The 22,357-nt window shown below is 36.0% G+C and overlaps 1 protein-coding gene across 7 annotated transcripts in view; it reads right to left on the reverse strand.

Annotated features, from left to right (window-relative positions):
- The window catches only part of RANBP17 (RAN binding protein 17), a 313,454-nt gene that overhangs the window by 266,009 nt on the left and 25,088 nt on the right, over positions 1-22,357 (reverse strand). For 6 of the 7 annotated variants that reach the window (XR_003428271.1, XM_027084318.1, XM_027084317.1 and 3 more), the window contains 7 exons: positions 19,548-19,652; positions 17,989-18,154; positions 14,942-15,015; positions 12,595-12,714; positions 10,667-10,813; positions 9,962-10,134; positions 7,754-7,947 (listed from right to left, as the gene is read on the reverse strand). Coding sequence is in view for 6 of the 7 variants with exons in the window: in XM_027084318.1 (XP_026940119.1) it covers positions 7,754-7,947; positions 9,962-10,134; positions 10,667-10,813; positions 12,595-12,714; positions 14,942-15,015; positions 17,989-18,154; positions 19,548-19,652 (979 nt within the window). In the remaining variant the exon portion in view is untranslated. The remainder of the gene's footprint in view (positions 1-7,753; positions 7,948-9,961; positions 10,135-10,666; positions 10,814-12,594; positions 12,715-14,941; positions 15,016-17,988; positions 18,155-19,547; positions 19,653-22,357) is intronic. The other variant, XM_027084320.1, reaches the window with a different exon arrangement.

Genomic DNA, 22,357 nt, shown 5'->3' on the forward strand with positions numbered 1-22,357 from the left:
TAATGGCAGACTCTGGGAGGGCTCATGCCAAAGAGTGCTTCCCAGAACTTCTGCTGCCATTGTTCTTGTCCTCAAAGTGAGACACAGCCACCACCTGCCTCTGCAGGAGACTCTCCAACACCAGCAGATACATCAGAAATACATCTACACGTGAAACAACTCCTACAGAACACCCACTGAGCGCTGGCAGAAGACCGCAGACCTCCCAAAAGGCAAGAAGCTCCCCAAGTACCTGGGTAGGGCAAAAGAAAAAAGAATAAACAGACAAAAGAATAGGGACGGGACCTGCACCAGTGGGAGGGAACTGTGAAGGAGGAAAGGTTTCCACACACTAGAAGCCCCTTCGCGGCCAGAGACTGCGGGTGGCGGAGGGGGAAGCTTTGGAGCTGCGGAGGAGGGCACAGCAACAGGGGTGCGGAGGGCAAAGCGGAGAGATTCCCGCAAAGAGGATCGGTGCCAACCGGCACTCACCAGCCCGAGGATTGTCTGCTCACTCGCTGGGATGGGCGGGGGCTGGGAGCTGAGGCTTGGGCTTCCAGTCGGAGCACAGGGAGAGGACTGGCAGTGTGAATACAGCCTGAAGGGGTTAGTGCATCACGGCTAGCCGGGAGGGAGTCTGGGAAAAAGTCTGGACCTGCCAAAGAGGCAAGAGACTTTTTCTTCCCTCTTTGTTTCCTGGTGCGCGAGGAGAGGGGATTAAGAGCAAGGCCTAAAGGAGCTCCAGAGACAGGCGCGAGCCATGGCTATCAGCGTGGACCACAGAGACAGGCATGAGATGCTAAGGCTGCTGCCGCCACCACCAAGAAGCCTGTGTGCGAGCACAGGTCACTCTCCACACCTCCCTTCTGGGGAGCCTGTGCAGCCTGCCACTGCCAGGGTCCTGTGATCCAGGGACAACTTCCCCAGGAGAACGCACGGCGCGTCTCAGGCTGGTGCAATGTCATGCTGACCTCTACTGCCGCAGGCTCGCCCCGCACTCCGTACCCCTCCCTCCCCCCGGCCTGAGTGAGCCAGAAGCCCCGAATCAGCTGCTCCTTTAACCCCGTCCTGTCTGGGCAGGAAGGGACACGCTCAGGCGACCTACACGCAGAGGCGGGGCCAAATCCAAAGCTGAACCCGGGGAGCTGTGTGAACAAAGAAGAGAAAGGGAAATCTCTCCCAGCAGCCTCAGAAGCAGCGGATAACAGCTCCACAATCAACTTGATGTACCTGCATCTGTGGAATACATGAATAGACAACGAATCATCCCAAAATGAGGAGGTGGACTTAGAGAGCAAGATATATTATTTCTTCCCCTTTTCCTCTTTTTGTGAGTTTGTATGCTTCTGTGTGAGATTTTGTCTGTATAGCTTTGCTCTCACCATTTGTCCTAGGGTTCTGTCCGTCTGTTTTTTTTTTCTTTAAAAAATTTTTTTTTTCTTAAAAATTATTTTTTATTTTAATGTCTTTATTTTATTTTATCTTACTTTATTTTATTTTATCCTCTTTCTTTATTTCCTTCTACTTTTTCTCCCTCTTATTCTGAGCCATGTGAATGAAAGGCTCTTGGTGCTGCAGCCAGGAGTCAGCGCTGTGCCTCTGACGTGGGACAGCCAACTTCAGGACACTGCTCCACAAGAGACCTCCCAGCTCCACATAATATCAAACGGCGAAAATCTCCCAGAGATCTCCATCTCAACACCAACACCCAGCTTCACTCAACGACCAGCAAGCTACAGTGCTGGACACCCTCTGCCAAACAACTAGAAAGACAGGAATACAACCCCACCCATTAGCAGAGAGGATGCCTAAAATCATAATAAGGCCAGAGACACCCCAAAACACACCACCAGACGTGGACCTGCCCACCAGAAAGACAAGATCCAGCCTCATCCACCAGAACACAGGCACCAGTCCCCTCCAACAGGAAGCCTACACAACCCACTGAACCAACTTTAGCCACTGGGGACAGACACCAAAAACAACGGGAACTACGAACCTGCAGCCTGCAAAAAGGAGACCCCAAACACAGTAAGATAAGCAAAATGAGAAAACAGAAAAACACACAGCAGATGAAAGAGCAAGATAAAAACCCACCAGACCTAACAAATGAAGAGGAAATAGGCAGTCTACCTGAAAAAGAATTCAGAATAATGATAGCAAAGATGATCCAAAATCTTGGAAATAGAATAGAGAAAATGCAAGAAACATTTAACAAGGACCTAGAAGAACTAAAGAGGAAACAAGCAATGATGAACAACACAATAAATGAAATTAAAAATAATCTAGAAGGGATCGATAGAAGAATAACTGAGGCAGAAAAACGGCTAAGTGACCTGGAAGATAAAATAGTGGAAAAACTACTGCAGAGCAGAATAAAGAAAAAAGAATGAAAAGAACTGAGGACAGTCTCAGAGACCTCTGGGACAACATTAAACGCACCAACATTTGAATTATAGGGATCCCAGAAGAAGAAGAGAAAAAGAAAGGGACTGAGAAAATATTTGAAGAGATTATAGTTGAAAACTTCCCTAATATGGGAAAGGAAACAGTTAATCAAGACCAGGAAGCACAGAGAGTCCCATACAGGATAAATCCAAGGAGAAACACACCAAGACACATATTAATCAAACTGTCAAAAATTAAATACAAAGAAAACATATTAAAAGCAGCAAGGGAAAAATAACACAAGGGAATCCCCATAAGGTTAACAGCTGATCTTTCAGCAGACCTCTGCAAGCCAGAAGGGAGTGGCAGGATATATTTAAAGTGATGAAGGAGAAAAACCTACAACCAAGATTACCCTACCCAGCAAGGATCTCATTCAGATTTGATGGAGAAATTAAAACCTTTACAGACAAGCAAAAGCTGAGAGAGTTCAGCACCACCAAACCAGCTTCACAACAAATGCTAAAGAAACTTCTCTAGGCAAGAAACACAAGAGAAGGAAAAGACCTACAATAACAAACCCAACACAATTAAGAAAATGGGAACAGGAACATACATATTGATAATTACCTTAAATGTAAATGGATTAAATGCTCCCACCAAAAGACACAGACTGGCTGAATGGATACAAAAACAAGACCCATATATATGCTGTCTACAAGCGACCCACTTCAGACCTAACGACACATACAGACTGAAAGTGAGGGGATGGAAAAAGATATTCCATGCAAATGGAAATCAAAAGAAAGCTGGAGTAGCAATTCTCATATCAGAAAAAATAGACTTTAAAATAAAGACTATTACAAGAGACAAAGAAGGACACTACATAATGATCAAGGGATCGATCCAAGAAGATATAACAATTGTAAATATTTATGCACCCAACATAGGAGAACCTGAATACATAAGGCAAATACTAACAGCCATAAAAGGGGAAATCGACAGTAACACATTCATAGTAGGGGACTTTAACACCCCACTTTCACCAATGGACAGATCATCCAAAATGAAAATAATAATGAAACACAAGCTTTAAATGATACATTAAAAAAGATGGACTTAATTGATATTTATAGGACATTCCATCCAAAAACAACAGAATACACAGTTTTCTCAAGTGCTCATGGAATATTCTCCAGGATAGATCATATCTTGGGTCACAAATCAAGCCTTGGTAAATTTAAGAAAATTGAAATTGTATCAAGTATCTTTCTGACCACAATGCTATGAGACTAGATATCAATTACAGGAAAAGATCTGTAAAACATACAAACACATGGAGGCTAAACGATACAGTACTTAATAACGAAGTGATCAATGAAGAAATCAAAGAGGAAATCAAAAAATACCTACAAACAAATGACAATGGAGACACGACGACCCAAAACCTATGGAATGCAGCAAAAGCAGTTCTAAGAGGGAAGTTTATAGCAATACAATCCTACCTTAAGGAACAGGAAACATCTCGAATAAACAACCTAACCTTGCATCTAAAGTAATTAGAGAAAGAAGAACAAAAAACCCCCAAAGTTAGCAGAAGGAAAGAAATCATAAAGATCAGATCAGAAATAAATGAAAAAGAAATAAAGGAAACGATATCAAAGATCAATAAACCTAAAAGCTGGTTCTTTGAGAAGATAAACAAAATCGATAAACCATTAGCCAGACTCATCAAGAAAAAAAGGGAGAAGACATAAATCTACAGAATTAGAAATGAAAAAGGAGAAGTAACAACTGACACTGCAGAAATACAAAAGATCATGAGAGATTACTACAAGCAACTCTATGCCGATAAAATGGAGAACCTGGAAGAAATGGACAAATTCTTAGAAATGCACAACCCGCCAAGACTGAATCAGGAAGAAATAGAAAATATGAACAGACCAATCACAAGCACTGAAATTGAAACTGTAATTAAATATCTTCCAACAAACAAAAGCCCAAGACCAGATGGCTTCACAGGCGAATTCTGTCAAACATTTAGAGAAGAGCTAACACCTATCCTTCTCAAACTCTTCCAAAATACAGCAGAGGGAGGAACACTCCCAAAGTCATTCTACGAGGCCACCATCACCCTTCAACCAAAACCAGACAAAGATGTCACAAAGAAAGAAAACTACAGGCGAATATCACTGATGAATGTAGATGCAAAAATCCTCAACAAAATACTAGCAAACAGAATCCAACAGCACATTAAAAGGATCATACACCATGATCAAGTGGGGTTTATTCCAGGAATGCAAGGATTCTTAAATATACGCAAATCAATCAACATGATGCACCATATTAACAAACTGAAGGAGAAAACCATATGATCATCTCAATAGATGCAGAGAAAGTTTTCGACAAAATTCAACAACCATTTATGATAAAAACCCTGCAGAAAGTAGGCATAGATGGAACTTTCCTCAACATAATAAAGGCCATATATGACAAACCCACAGCCAACATCGTCCTCAATGGTGAAAAACTGAAACCGTTTCCACTAAGATCAGGAACAAGACAAGGTTGCCCACTCTCACCACTCTTATTCAACACAGTTTTGGAAGTTTTAGCCACAGCAATCAGAGAAGAAAAGGAAATAAAAGGAATCTAAATCAGAAAAAAAGTAAAGCTGTCACTGTTTGCAGATGACATGATACTATACATAGAGAATCCTGAAGATGCTACCAGAAAACTACTAGAGCTAATCAATGAATTTGGAAAAGTAGCAGGATACAAAATTAATGCACAGAAATCTCTTGCATTCCTACACACTAATGATGAAAAATATGAAAGTGAAATTAAGAAAACACTCCCATTTACCACTGCAACAAAAAGAATAAAATATCTAGGAATAAACCTACCTAAGGAGACAAAAGACTTGTATGCAGAAAATTATAAGACACTGATGAAAGAAATTAAAGATGATACAAATAGATGGAGAGATATACCATGTTCTTGGACTGGAAGAATCAACACTGTGAAAATGACTCTACTACCCAAAGCAATCTACAGATTCAATGCAATCCCTATCAAACTACCACTGGGATTTTTCACAGAACTAGAACAAAAAATTTCACAATTTGTAATGGAAACACAAAAGACCCCGAATAGCCAAAGCAATCTTGAGAAAGAAAAATGGAGCTGGAGGAATCAGGCTCCCTGACTTCAGACTATACTACAAAGCTACAGTAATCAAGACAGTATGGTACTGGCACAAAAACAGAAATATACATCAATGGAACAGGATAGAAAGCCCAGAGATAAGCCCACGAACATACGGTCATCTTATCTTTGATAAAGGAGGCAGGAATGTACAGTGGAGAAAGGACAGCCTCTTCAATAAGTGGTGCTGGGAAAACCGGACAGGTACATATAAAAGTATGAGATTAGAACACTCCCTAACACCATACACAAAACTAAGCTCAAAATGGATTAAAGAGCTAAATGTAAGGCCAGAAACTATCAAACTCTTAGAGGAAAACATAGGCAGAACACTCTATGACACAAATCACGGCAAGATCCTTTTTGACCCACCTAGTAGAGAAATGGAAATAAAAACAAAAATAAACAAATGGGACCTAATGAAAATTAAAAGCTTTTGCACAGCAAAGGAAACCATAAACAAGACGAAAAGACAACCCTCAGAATGGGAGAAAATATTTGCAAATGAAGCAACTGACAAAGGATTAATTTCCAAAATTTACAAGCATCTCATGCAGCTCAATAAAAACAAACAACCCAATCCAAAAATGGGCAGAAGACCTAAATAGACATTTCTCTAAAGACGATATACAGATTGCCAACAAAGACATGAAAGAATGCTCAACATCATTAATCATTAGAGAAATGCAAATCAAAACTACAATGAGATATCATCTCACACCAGTCAGAATGGCCATCATCAAAATATCTACAAACAATAAATGCTGGAGAGGGTGTGGAGAAAAGGGAACACTCTTGTACTGCTGGTGGGAATGTGAATTACTACAGCCACTATGGAGAACAGTATGGAGGTTCCTTAAAAAACTACAAATAGAACTACCATATGACCCAGCAATCCCACTACTGGGTATATACCCTGGGAAAACCATAATTCAAAACGAGTCATGTACCAAAATGTTCATTGCAGCTCTATTTACAATAGCCAGGAGATGGAAGCAACGTAAGTGTCCATCATCACATGAATGGATACAGAAGATGTGGCACATATATACAATAGAATATTACTCAGCCATAAAAAGAAACGAAATTGAGTTATTTGTAGTGAGGTGGATGGATCTAGAGTCTGTCATACAGAGTGAAGTAAGTCAGAAAGAGAAAGACAAATACTGCATGCTAACATATATATATGGAATCTAAGAAAAAAAAAAAAGTCATGAAGAACCTAGGGGTAAGACAGGAATAAAGACACAGACCTACTAGAGAATGGACTTGAGGATATGGGGAGGGGGAAGCGTAAGCTGTGACAAAGTGAGAGAGTGGCATGGACATATATACACTACCAAACATAAAACAGATAGCTAGTGGGAAGCAGCCACATAGCACAGGGAGATCAGCTCGGTGCTTTGTGACCACCTAGAGGGGTGGGATAGGGAGGGTGGGAGGGAGGGAGACGCAGGAGGAAGAGATATGGGAATATATATATATGTATAGCTGATTCATTTTGTTATAAAGCAGAAACTAACACACCATTGTAAAGCAATTATACTCCAATAAAGATGTAAAAAGAAAAAAATGAAATGTATATAGCCAGTTCCATTCTCATAAGATATCCCACTTAAAATCTGAAAAGTGTATTTAATTCCCTATGTTCCTGAAAATCCTTTCATATTAAGGAAATATACAGAAATAAATAAATTCTCCTTCAGTAAAGAATGAAAAATAAAGAGGAAATTGAGAAATTGAAATATAATAATAAAATAAAGCCATGGTGAAGGCAAATAAACAAATGCAAAACCACGATGAGGTCTTCGGTAAATTTTTACTGGCTAAAACTGGGCTCTGAATTTGCAGTCAGATATAGCAAAGAGGGAAACGTGATTAGTTAAAAGATAGTTATAAATTAATAAACTCTACTCAAAGATCATTATCAGCTTTTTTTGATAGTGAGTCCAGAGAGAAATATTCCCTGTGAATCTTATAAAGAACTAAAACTATCAAGCCAACAAAATACCCAGAAGGTTATTAAAATTAATGGATTATTAGAGGAACAGAATTGGGGGAAATAAACGAAAATACGTTGCAGTAAAATTATTAAATAAATTGATTAATGAAGCTACTTAAAATTCAACATAATACCATATTATTATATTATTTATATGGTCATATAAAATTTACTGACCTTCCTGAATTGCCATGTCCACAGTTATTCCAGAAGCTGAATGCAGAAGCTTTTGGTAATTCTGTGCATTTTGATCAAACAACTGTACAAGAAGAGTGCATGTCTTCTCATATTCACATCTGCTAACAGTGCACAACTGCTCCAACTGCTGAAATACAGTGGCGGTATCATCCAGTGGATCATCTAAATTATCTCTGCAAATATATAAGAAAAGGATTGCAGACGACGTTAGAATGAGATGTACTTTTATTCACCACAAATAAGCTTTATTTATGTTAAATAAAAATTCTATCATGGATAAAGAAATAAAAGACATAGACTGTAAGATAAGAAATAAAATGTCTATATTTGAAAATGTGAACCACAAGAGAGCTACTAACAGGTGAGTGTATTTCCAAGGTGCTAGCAATACAGATCAATATATAGAATTCATTACTATATACTAACATGAACAATTGGAAATTTAAAAAACAGTATCTCCAAAGGCACCAGAAAACATAAAACACTAATTAAATCTTAAATATATGTAAGATCCAAAGACTGAATAATACAAAACAGTGATGAAAGGAATCACAGAAGAGCTCTAAATAAAAGATAAACATGCTCATTGGCTAAAAGACTCAAAATTGCTGAGATGTCAATTCTTCCTCCAAATTAATCTACAAATTCAATGCAATTCTAGTCAAAATTCCAGCAGGACTTTTTTTTCTAGATACTGACAAGATGATTCTAACATTTACACAGAAAAGCAAAGGAAGTAAAAGAGCCAAAACAATTTTAAAAAGGGAAAACCAAGGTGAAAATTCACACTACCTGATTTCAAAGCTTATTATAAGGCTACAGTACTCAAGGCAGGGGCTACTGGCAGAAGGAGAAAAACAGAGACTAATGAGAACAGAGTCCAAAAATAGAACCATACATATGTGGTCAATTAATTTTTGAAAACAGAGTAAAGACAATTCAATGGAGAAAGGATAGTCTTTTCCACAAATGGTGTTGGGGATAACTGGTCTTCCCTATGCAAAAAGGAAAAAAGGAAAGAAAAATAACATTGAGTCTAAACCTCATATCATATACAAAAATTAACTCAAAATGGATTATGGACCTAAATTTAAATTATAAAACTTCTAGAAGAAAAAAATAAAGGATAAATTGGACTTCATTAAAATTTAAAACTCCTGCTCTTTTCAAGACTCTGTTAAGGAAATGAAGAGGCAAGCAATGGACTGGGAAAAAATATTTGCAAAACACATATGATAAAAAGACTTGTGACCAGAATATACAGACCTCTCTAATCGCAAGATAAGAAAATAAACGACCCAATAAAAAAAAGGGAACATATTTGACAGGCATTTTACCAAAGAGTATATACAAATGGTAAATAAGCACATAAAAAGATCCTCAACATTGTTAGTTATTAAGGGAATGCAATTTGAAACCACAATGAGGCACCACACTTATTAGAATGACTAAAATTTTTTAAAACTGACAATATCAAGTGCTGGTGAGGATGCAGAGCAACTGGATTTTTCATACACTGCTGGTGGGAATGTGAAATGATACAGCAACTTTGGAAAATAGTTTGGCAATTTCTTATAAAGTAAAATATACACTTACCAGGCAACCCAGAAATCTCACACCTAGGAATTTATCCAAGAGAAATAAAAACTTAAATTCATACAAAAATCTGTATAGGAACACTTACAGCTATTTTACTCATAAAGGCAAAAACAGAAAGAACCCAAACGTCCATCAATAGGTGAGTGGACTAATAACTGTGATATATCCATAAAATGGTATACTATTCAGCAATAAAAAGTAAAGAACTACTGACACAAATTGGAAGAATCTCAAATGCATTATGCTAAGTGACAGAAGCCAGACTAAAGGGCTACATACTATATGATTTCATTTATGTAATAACATCCAAAAAAGACAAAAATCTTAGGGAACAAAACATCAATAATTGCCAGATGCTGAGGATGGGGAAAGGTCTGACTACAAAGGAACCTAAAAAAACTTTTTGGGGTGATGGAACTATTTTATATCTTGATTGTGCTGTTAAACACAACGGCATACACTTGTCAGAACTCATAGAACTGTATACTAAAAAAGGTGAATTTTACCATAGGTAAATTTTACCTCCATTTTTAAAAATTCCAAGATGCAGAAGATGAAAATACAACAAAAACATTTAGTTTTCAATACCTCACAACTATGGCAACAGATTCCAACCGAGAAGTGATAAAGGCCTTCGTGATTTCTGGTGCATAAGTGTCTAATAAGTGGGGTTCAGTTGATTTCACAAAAGGAACTGATGCTACCATCCTTTGCCAGAGAGTTAATAAATAATGAACACTGTTGGGAGCAAATTCCCAATGCTACAAAAAAATAAAGCAAACGTTATTTAAAATGACATTATGTCTTCCTAGAATAAGAAATGGAGAGGCAAAATTAGTAAACATACAGTTTAAAATAAACTTTTATTCTGATTATAACCAATGAACACTTAAAATAGCAAATTCTGTTAAATGTTTGTGAACTTCCTTCTAATCTTTCCAGGAATATTTTTTCACAGAGTTGATATCATGTGGAAAATATGGTTTTAAAACTTCCCCCCAAACTTACAAAAAGAATTTTTCCAAAAACTAATCTGTAAAACTTTATTTTATTTCTCCACATAGATTTTACTACAGCATCTCAATTTGGTCTTTAATTATTAGATATTTAGATGGCCTCTAAATTTTTATTATTATAAAATTTGTTACAAAGAAGTATTTTACCTAAAATCTTGCAATGAACATTTTTAGCAAAGTGCTCTAATAAATGTTTTTTAAAATCCCTACCAAATCTTACCAAGAAAGTGTTTTAAAACTATCTACAGTTTAACATCAACTATATATTTTTATTTACCTGTAGGCTAGTAATGGTAAAATTAGCAATCAATCTGATAACTTCAGGATACTCCTTCACCATAACTAATTCTCCCAGCTGGTAATTTGTCTTTAAACGAGCCAAAAATCGACAAAATTCATGATAATTACCTGGATTGGACAAACCCTAAATTATGAGACAAAAAGAAAGGCTTTTTAAAAAACTTAACAACAAAAAACCAAATGATTCCTACTGGACTTAATGTTGTCATAAATGATTAATAATAAGGAATCCAAACTAGAGGCTTTGGAGGAAGCTTTGACCATGATGACTAAATCATAATGTTTGGGAACCACTATATTACCCCAAAAAAACTTGCATGAGAGACAGAAAAGAGACAGAAAAGGGTGGAGAGAGAGGGAGAGAGAGTGTGTACCTTGTGACTTAAATAGAAGTCAATACAAAACCTGAAAAATATTTAAGATAGAAAATAAGAATGGGCTCTTGCAATCCTGGAAAAGAGCAATACCACTAGACTTACATTAAATGTGTACCCACAAATAACAGAAACATCTTTTAATTCAACAAATATTTATTGAGTACCTAGAGGCATTATGTCCTCAAGCAACTCCTTGTCTCTTAAGACATTCAAATAAACTGCTGCAATGTAGAGCAGAAAGTTTAACAAAAGTACTACAAGAAACAGAGGTAACTTCGTGGGGAGGACAGCTTAAAAGGAAAGACCAAGAAAGGTGCCCCCAGTGAGCTCCTCGAAGATAGGACATGTATGTTATTATCTTTATAGTTTGAGAACTCTGTACTATAGCTGGCATGAAACAGAATTCAAGTATCTTTCAGTATCTGTTTAATAGTGAAAGAGTTTGTAAAAAATTTCAACCCATGAAAAAATATAACATAGTTTCTAATTATTAAGGACTAATTTAAAAATATATTTTGTATTCATGGGTCTTTTAATACATATTTATAATTCTAAAAATATATATAATATTCAAATTAACTTTTAGAGCCATAAAACATCAACATGAGGATACTGGAAAATCAATTAAGAGAATTATCTGATATTAGCATATTATCTTCCACATATTGACTGATGATAGTGAGCTGAACAACTAAAAATTTTAAAGTATCGATATACTGGTAAAAATTCCATTTATCAGCAAAACACATAAATTTCACAGTTATGCCAACAGTGAAAAGATAAAACGAATGCACAACACATAAAATACCTCTTAATCTGCAAAAACAACTGTTCTTTATAGAGTAAGCATGTTTTCTTTATGTATAGATATTATATGTCCCCCCTAAGTTATTAATAACCAAGAGACTTAGATAAACCTCCTTAAATCATTTAACCTTTTAATATTTGTACTTTCATTACAGATATTTTAAACCAAAAGTGAAACAAATTTTATCTAGGCATCCAAAATCACTAATTTATAATGGCTGTGCAATTCTCTGAAATGAACACTGCCACTGAAGATTTGCAGTTAACATAGAGAGTAGATTTAAAAATCTACAAATTTTTATTGTCCACAAGAGGGCAAAAAAGATATTCATAATTTAAAGCCACTTATTCCAATATTAACATCCAGATTTATACTGTCTTCTAGCTTAGAAGGTAGATATGATTGAATTAATCACTTCAGTAATTTAAGAAGTGCAAGGAAAGTACAATGGTAGAAAGCAGAAGCATAATAAGGTATACAACCTCTATTCATAGTTACCTAAAAGAATGGGAAAAATAAAAAGAACAACACAGCAGTCAGTCAGGAAAACATTCACTTTTAAAAGCTGCCCATTTATACTACAAATGAGATCCAAGAAAGCAGAATATGATACTTATTTTCTTCCAGAATCGTAATAAAGTCGTAAGTTTATTATGCACCTTTCAGCAGAAAAACTGTATTTAAATATGGTAAATATTAATTAAATTACTTCAAAAATACCTGAGGGTTTTCAAGTATCCTTTTTACTCCCTTGATTAAATTACCAAGGTACTTGGCACGTTCAGGACTGCTAAATAAGGACCTTCTTGTAGAAGCAAACTGAACTAAACATGAAAGTGCCTAAAAACAGGAACAACAAAATTCATTTCAACTTTAAAATTAATGTAAGGCCACATGTAAGGAACACTATTCTTTACATTTAAATTTTTTTAATTTTAATGATAAAATAGTGTTATAGATTCCAAAAACAATGAAAGCTAAACATCATCAATAATTACCACCACCCAAAACCCGTCAATCCCACCACTAGAGTTCCTATCTCTGTGTAAAATTCCTCTAATATTTTTGTATATATTAAATACACCAGAGTAGAGCCGGAACCTGCATACACTCAAAGGCTCCCAATTGCTTTTGATGCCTAATCTGTTTGTAAACCAACGAACCAGGTGTTTCACCAAAAAGAAAATATGGTTTTGCTGTAGAATACATTTGGGAACTACTGTACAATATGCACTGTGGTATCCTGCAAGTGGGAAAAAAATCCTTTAACTTTACTTAATCCAGCATGTCCCAAATTTATCTGGTGATAAAACATCTTGCCCACACCATTTATTAATATCTTGAGGAACAATTTGGAAAATGCTGCTGAAAAAGTTAGATACCCTATAAAAATTCCTGCAAAGTGTCTGTGGCCTAGTTATCTTTCTGAAGTTAATACTTTATCAGTCAATTTCACTTCTCGGGTTCTTAATTCTACTACTGGAACCCACTGAAGCCTGTTTGTTCATTAACTGAGAGGCCCAAAACTGGCAACTTTCAGGCCAAACTGGCCCACATATGTAAACTTGCCCACTTTAAAAAAAAAAAAAAAAAAAAAAAGAATTATTTGTCAATATTTAAATATTCCAGTTAGGAGATTTCACACAAAATGTCTGGCTCTCTTGGCAAGGGTGAGAATAGGGACAAAAATCAGAGGATAGCCTTTTTAGATGTTACTCAGTTTGCCACAGTCCTTAATGTTAAAAACAAAACCCAAGCAAACAACCCAAAAAACAAAACTCTCTTCTGATGTGTAGAAGGTTCAGGAACCACTAGCGTAATAAAAATATCCAGGGGTTTGGGGCCAAAACCACCTGGGTTTGAATCTCAACTCCAAAATTTAGTTCACTGCCCTGAAGGAAGTCACTTAGGCCATTCTGGATCTGTTTCCTTGTCTACATAGTGAAGGTAACAATACTTACCTTGCAGGGCCACTGTGAGGATGAAGTGAGATAAGCATCATAGGATAGGGCATGCCCAATAAATGTCAGTTACATTCTCTTAAAGCAGTTGCTTTCCAATCTACTTTTAAGCACCAGTAGCTTGTGTGTTTTATCCCAAAACATAACTGTACATGAAACCATGGTTTTTAAACAACTAAAAACAAGACTATTCTGGTTAAAAGACAGAAGGCTGAAGTTCTGTGGCACCACCTGGAAACATGAGTGTCCTGTGAAACCCAGTTTAAAAACCACCACCTTAAAACCCTCGATTTGAGAGCAAACATGTTTTCTAAGAAAGGGAGGGAGTATTTTTGTGAACCTATTCCTCCCTTCTAGGTGATAACATATCTAAACAAACATACTGCTGATATGTACTTTAAATATGGAACATCTTTTTTCAGGAAATGACAATATAAGAATTCCCCAACTTCACTTCTACAAGCTTAGATATTAAGCTAACAACTTTCTTTTTTTTTTCAATCTTGCCTGGTCTCTGTTTTAGATTCCACAAAGATGGGATACAGAGTCTCAAAGTTCCATACTATAACCAAAGAGTTTCAAGAATCTTTTAGCACACAACAGAATCTGATTCAAAAAATAAATGAACAGCTGGAGTGATGAGCACAAAATCAAGTGAGCAGATCCCCTTGGTTTCTCACTTGGAGATATCTGATGGGGGCCACATGGCAAGCCTGACACGGAGCCAAGCAAAGTGGAGCAAGAGTTAGAGAGGTTAAGAAAAGGGAAGGTAACAGGTGGGGTGGCAAACTACTGGACTGAGGCCCAGAAGAAGAGCTGGGGTGGGGGGCACTGAGTAGGAAAAAAGATACTTAGAGGTTGATAGGTTGTCTTGGCTACGGGCAGGAACGAAATCACCAGTTATGGGTTTTGGGCTCACCAGTGAAATGACGGGAACTATGGACTATAAATAGAAACTGACAAATAGCTTACGTAATATAAATCCCAGATGATGTAAGAATCTCTTATGAGAGGTAAACCTAATCAAGAATATAAATAAATATGTACCACCCTTAGATAAATATCACAGGTACTTTTTAATGAAATAATGAATGAGTTTTACTTACTAACTGAGATAGGAGTGGTGGAAGTGAATGATACAAATTAAAGAAAAGATCCAATGTTTCTGGTTCCAGGAAAACTGGAAAAAAAAAAAAATTCTAACACCATTACTTTCAATTCAGTGATCTTCACATAGTAAGACATTATCATACAAACCAAGAACTCCAAGACCTCTGCATGTGGCCAATCTTTCCTTGCAGTTAGGCTTAATTCCTTTTTAATTCCTAGCTATTTTCCTTTGAAATATGAAATAATACAAAGATAAAAATTAATTAGCTAAGATGTTCCTTATTTCCATGTAGCACCTACAGTTCCCATTGAGAGAACCTTCTCACTATTTTCATTTATATTAAGGTAATAAAAACATTTAAAAATTCAAATAGTATAAAAAAGTAAATAGTACTAAAAAGTATATAGTAAAAAACAGCTGTACCCTACTCCATTCCAACTGCCTTTCAACTCTTAGCTATATTTAAATACATGTTTCCAAATTACGTGCTGTATTACATGTCTTTGACTACTTTATTTTAAGTCTCAAATGACCTTGTTACGGTACACTCTCCCCTCTACTCCCACCACTCTTTCTACAATCCATCCTCTCTCAAAAATCCATCCACTGTTATAACAATTAGGAATTAAATCAATTCTAAGTGTTTACTTTATTATGACTAGGTAAATAATGTTAACAGCTAAGCCAAGTATACTATGATTATATCACATTTCCAACACTCCCTGGATTTAATCACAGCATCTTTTCTGTGCTTAGTTGTGTAGATCGATATCTGTCATTAATTCTTTCCAAATGTTCTGACAGATTTGCAAAATGTTCTTCATGCCATTTTCCACCTGGTCAATAGCATCAAATAACCTATCACTTCCATTTTCCCACCCCTTCCTCCTGGAGCCTTCTTCAACTTAGACTGGCTGTTCCAAAATGTGTTACATAATTATCTCCTTTTTATGTCTGCTGATTGTCATCTTGTGTTAAAGCTTTCTTGAACTCCATATCCTCCATTTTCTTGCTTGTATATCAAGTAGCTTCATAACAGCAAGTACATAAGGGCTAAATTTCAGAACGATTTACATGTCTGAAAATATCTTTATTCTCTTATGCTTGGTAATCTCAGTCTAGTTTGAAAATTATTTTCACTCAGAAGTCTGAGGATATTACTCCATTGTCCTCTAGCTTCCAGTACTACTGTTGAGAAATCTAATACCATTCTTTTTTTTTTTTTTTTGCGGTACGCGGCCTCTCACTGTTGTGGCCTCTCCCGTTGCAGAGCGCAGGCTCCAGACACGCAGGCTCAGCGGCCATGGCTCACGGGACCAGCCGCTCCGCGGCATGTGGGATCTTCCCGGATCGGGGCACGAACCCGTGTCCCCTGCATCGGCAGGCGGACTCTCAACCACCGCGCCACCAGGGAAGCCCTCTAATACCATTCTTGATCCCAATCCTTTGTAGGTGACTTTCTTTCCGGTAGATTTTAGGTTCTCTTTGTCCTTGTTATTCTGAAATGTCATGATTATGAAGCTTAGTGTATTTTTTTTCATTCATTATGTTGGGTACTTATGGGATCTTTCAATGTGAAAATTTATGTATCTCATTGCTGAGAATTTTTTTTTGGTATTGTTTGCAAATTGCCTTCTGTTTTTTCCTGTCCTTTCTTGAACTCCTAATAGTCAGATGTCAAGCTTCCTAGTTTCACGCTTTAATATTCTTGCATTTTTTCTATCAAATCTCTTCTTGCTTTTTTTGTTCTACTTTCTGGGATATTTCCTTAGCTTTATCTTCCAATTCTTTTACTGAATGTTTTATTTGGGCAATTTGTATATCTGGAACACTGTCTTAACTTCCGTTTTTGAAACAATATCCTATTCATGTTTCAGGAATGCACTACCTTTTCTTATCTCTCTGAGGATAGTAATTAAAACTTTTTGAAATTTACTTCGACTCTTCACTTTGTCTCTGTTTCTACTAACTCTCCCTTTTTAAAAAAAGATTTCTTGAGATAATTAGATTTATATGCAGTTGCAAGAAATAATACAGAGAGATCCATGTATTGTTTACCCCATTTCCCCAAATGGTAAGTTCTTACAAAACTAAAGCACAATATCACAATCAAGAAGGCACACTGATAAAATCCAATCCACCAATCTTATTTGGCTTTCCCAGTTTTACATGTACTCGTGTGTGTGTGTGTATGTGTATTTAGTCTGTGCAATTTTTACTACATGTGCTGGTTCATGCATTCATCACTACTATCAAGATACAAAGTCCCTTTTAATTGTTTCTTTTAGTCTCTGACTTCCATATTAGAAGTTTTCACCAAATGTATGGTGTTTCTCTACTATATCTGATACCCCTGAATGAGAAACCTCTCCAGTTTAATTTCTCAAGAGAAAAAAGCTCTGGTCTTGGGAATCTAGAGGGAAGTACACATAGGGAAGGAAGGGAAAAGGGCAGTCACAGAGCTGCACAGAGGTGGTAGAGAAGATCCCGAGGGTGTTTGTGCAGAACATAGACTTTCTACCAAGTCCTTTCAGCCCAATTCCCTACCTCTGACTTCAATAGGAAAGCCCTATTGCCATCATCTTTCTGGGATGTGTGAGAGCAAGTGAGTTTGCTCTTTATTGGTGTCCTTCTCTGTAACAAAGTAAATTGCAATTCTGCTCTGCTAAGTTAGCTACTCTAATTCATTCTCTTTATAACTTTGAAAAATATGTTGATATCTCCTGCCAAGTGTTATATCCTCTCCTACTGTTTATCTGAAAATTTCAAAACAGAGCTCTTCATTTCCCCACCTAAACTTGTCATCCTCCAACTCTAGAGTTGTCTTTTCTTTTTTCCAAAATCAAAATACAGAGGTTACTATGATATGAACTGAGGAAAACAGATTTCAACATTGGGTATCAGCAGCTACCTTAGGTTACAAATTTTTTTGAACTTTTTGATTGCCAAGTAAAAAACAGAGATAATTGCACATAAAGCAACTATACTGCTAATCCTGTGTATTTTATGTTGACCATTCCTTACACTAAACTTTTTTCTTACTTGTTCTCCAAGTTGTTGGAATCTGTACTGTGCAAAGATCATCTGCAGATTCATCTGCTGAACTGCCAATGAAGTCAAAGTTAAGGCAGTTGAGGACCAGTTTCAAGACTTGCATTACTAGGTTTTGTTGACCTTGATCCTGAAGGTTTAAAGGCTTGGCCAACACCTGAAAGAGGTTCAGAGTCAAATGAAACATTATGACGTATGTCAATTAAAAGAATTTTAGTCAACTAACTTAAATAATTCTTCAGTTCCAAATTAAAATTAGTTAAAAAAAAAAAGAATTTTCATAGTTATGTTGTATATATCAGAAAAAAACTGTAATATCACTATCAACAAAAATCTACAATAATAGATTAAATTTTCAAATTTAATCTTGTAAAATGGGGTTAAAACCTTTCATATTTAACTGCATACTGGAGATCACCTTCTAAAGTTGTAGGAAGTAACTTTAGGACAAATACTTTACACAGCACAAATGTATAAATGTACAGGATTTGTTAGCTCAAAGAAGCAATTGGAACAAGCGGAAAATACAATATTCTTCAAGAAAAAGTAGGGGAGCTTCATGCATAAACGATACACATTCAGCTAACAAAGGTTCTCAGAGCTGTTTGAATGTGGGAGGACACTCACAAGCTCCTGGAGAACAATCCCGACCCCCTCAAAATGTTCATTCTGACACAACCAGAACAGATTATATCTCCTAGAGATACAATGTGAAATATTTGTGGAGGAAATGATAAGAAGCTTGGGATTCTGCTTCATGAAAAACACAGAAAGAAATAAAGTGGTTAGTTAGTTCATAGAGATGAAACAAGATTGGTCACGAGTTGTTAATGCTTATCTGGTTGCTGGGTCTAAGGGAGTTTATCATACTATTCGATCTTCTTGTATATATGTTAAAATTTTTCATACTAAAAGAAAAATTTTTAAATAGAGGAACTTTCAGTCTGGCCTAGTGTGGCAGTTACCATGTTACTATATCACAGAATTTAAATAAGTAGAAACTAGTGATTAGTGGAACATACTTTGGGAAATGCTCTACTACACCAATTAACAAGCTTGAGTAGAATGAGGGAGTCCCTATATTACAAGAGAACACAATATAATTATGACTCATACTATGAACATACTAATGTTCAATAGGGCACTAAGTAGCAAACGGGAAAATATTATTTCCTAAAGAAATTATTAAAGTCAACTATCTTGGCTCAACTCTGAAAAAATATTGAGAAATGATGAATTAGGAAAACTTGCCGTCATTTCATTGTTCATCTGCACCCCATTAAAATATGGGCAGGGCAATTCAGAAACTAAGTCTCAAATAGCTTCTGTAATAAGTAATCTACGGTAGGAAGATGATGAAACTACTGTCTAAAGACAAGTTACTAAATTCCCTTTGGATCTTACTTTATTATATCCCGACTAAATAAAAGTGAATTTTTTGGAACCGCTTATAGATTTGTGCAAATTAATTTGTACTTAAATTAAATGGGCACAGGGGAATTCATCTGAAATTCTTCTGAAACAGGATGCTGAATTATTAAGTAACTTACCTCTTTTAGAAGAGAGCATGCTAGCACTAAAATGTCTTTAAGAGAAGTGTCACGAAATGAGGTAGCTATTTTCCTGTGTTTTGCTGAAGGTCTAGAATAATCAACCTAAAAAGTTCAAGATGAATTTATTTAACCAGACTTGCCAAACAGCAAAGCAAAAATTTACTATGTAAGAAAAGGAATGAAAATAATGATTAAAGAATCATAAAGTATAGAGCTAAAAGAGCTTTTAAAAATCTACTAGTATAAGTGATTTGTTTAAGGTTACTCAAAGAGCTAATAATGGCAGAGCCACGACTAGAACCCAAGTTTCTGTATTGTTTTAATTCAGTGCTCTCTCTACAAACTATACTGATGCCAAAATTGAAAAGCAGATTTGATCATACTTTCAGAGGCAATATAAACACAGATTAGAAAATAAAATAAATAATTAGAAAACAACTCCTGAGTCATGTATCATATTTCACATTAGGCAAGTAACAGCTTCCCTGTTCCTCAGGCTCCACCTATAAAATGGGAAATCTCTGAGATAATCCTCAAATTCTAACATTCTGTGAATCAGCAAACTGAATCAGTTACAGAAGATTCTTCTATATGAAAGTGATATTTCTATATATATCAGATATGTCACTGATTCATGTATTTTGATATTCTAAAAAAAAAAACCAAGGCAGAAATTATAAATAATCATAAATTTGATTTACTACATCACAGTATATTCCCCCTGAATATTTTATTAGTTAATAAAAAATAATTTTTAAGAATAAGTTTACTAAGACTAGTTCTTGAGCCTCTAATCTAAAATATAATATGGCAAAAACTATACTATTAGTACCATTAATATTTCCATTTATCACTAGGAAACAGCAAACAAAGCTGAAATCTGATACCCAAACAATTATTAATACCACAGGCTACAGTGGCTATAGCATTCCTTTTGGTATCTGAAAGATGAAAATAAACCATTTTCCTTCCTGATATTTATAGATGTGAAAAAAGTAGTGAGATCAAAATTGATTATCTGACACTTCCTAAGCTCCATCATATTATACTTAAATACCACATTTACTTATAGAAACATGAAACATAACAGAAGCCCAAAGTGATTACAGAAAGCAGTTACTGGAATCTCTACCCACTATGTAAGATTCGAGTTAGCATTTCCAGCATTTCCCCCTTCTTTTTTTTTTTTTTTTTTTCCTTCTTTTAAATCAAACGTCCATCTCTCTCTCCTTCAATTGGTCTGTCTCTTCAGTTTCCCTCAATATATAAAAATTTCTCCTTAATACAAATTAATAATAGCATACAGCATTATAATCTCAACTTATGTACTCTTCACATATTATTTCACTAAATCCTCAAAACGAACCTGTGAGATATGTATTATTCTCTTTTCACATACAAGAAAATTAAAGCTCACAGGCACACCATATCTATAACACTGAGGGAAGAACCTTGGGTTTACTGAGTACTTGTATGTACTAGGACCTGTGCTAGTAACTTATCTAATCTTAATAAGACCCAAGGAAAGTGTCATGATTGCTTTACAGATAGTGATATGTAAGTTTAAAGACATTAAGAAGTTTGGACAAAGCAGTAGGCAATAGAGCTAAAACACAAATCCAGGTGTTATTTCAGAGTTATCTTCAAGGCATACATGCATATTCCACTTGGGTTATTTATTTAGATATCCAATTTTTTTGATAAGAGGGATTATCATCCATTTTCTACTGCATAACTATGTCTCTACCATGTAGGCAAAGGATATTTTACTTCTTGATGATTATATTTTGAATATACTGCAGGAATACTAGACTTAGCTTCTACAAAAGCATGGTAACATATAATTCTAAATTTTTAAGAAACCTCAAGTTTAGATCTTTTTCTTAGAAGATACATCCTGTTATTGACCCTACATGAATTTACCTGGCTCACATTTGACAATTATATTTGATTTTCATTATGCATTGTAGATCTCCCCATTGCCTGGTTCAGAAGTACTTAAGAAATGCTAGTTGAAGTTGTTAATGCTCTAAAATTAGGCTAAGTAAAATGTCTCCACAGAAGCCATGTATTTTTTACCATACAAAGTCAAAATCACACTTCAGAGCTTGAAGCTTTCTTCAAAAGGTACCTAGTTCTACACAAGATAAGCATGGAACATCTTGTGACAGAAAGTAAGAAAATGTTCAAAGGGTGGTGAATAAATGTCAAATGAACAGAGATGCTAGCCTGAAAGGGTTCCTAATGGCCAAATTTGGGAAAATTTGGGCACCAAAATATAATGTAAGTAACAAACTATAACCTATTAAACAAAGTTAGAAACCAGGAATCCAAACTGATAGAAATAATAAATGAATAAATTAAAAGTTTAATGAGGAATAAGGTATTTTCAGAGTCTTAAACTACCTGCCCACAAAATACTCATTATTTACAAAGGGGAAAAGAATAAATGTACAATTAGAGAAGCCTGGTAGAGACCATCTTAGTCAAGTGACCAAAGTGAACATCATTAGTGATGTAACAAATCAAATCATGTGCTTCCTGAGATGAGACAACGAGAAAACCACAGATCAGCACATCAGCCCACCTGCAGCACTCAGAGCCAGACCTCTCAGCCAGGTGGGCCGGGACCAGCCCCGACAACCAGTACGCCTGCAGCAATCTTGGCCCAACCACAACAGGAGGGCACACACAGCCCACACAAAGGAGGAGGAGCACCTGGAGCACCCGGCTCTGGTGACCAGGGAGAGGGTACCACCGGGCCCCACAGAACCCCTTTTACGTTAAGACCACTGTTTGAAGACCAG

The sequence above is a fragment of the Aethalodelphis obliquidens genome, unplaced genomic scaffold (assembly GCF_003676395.1).
Source record: "Aethalodelphis obliquidens isolate GAN/ISIS:26980383/991018 unplaced genomic scaffold, ASM367639v1 scaffold52, whole genome shotgun sequence".
Lineage (NCBI taxonomy): Eukaryota > Metazoa > Chordata > Mammalia > Artiodactyla > Delphinidae > Aethalodelphis > Aethalodelphis obliquidens.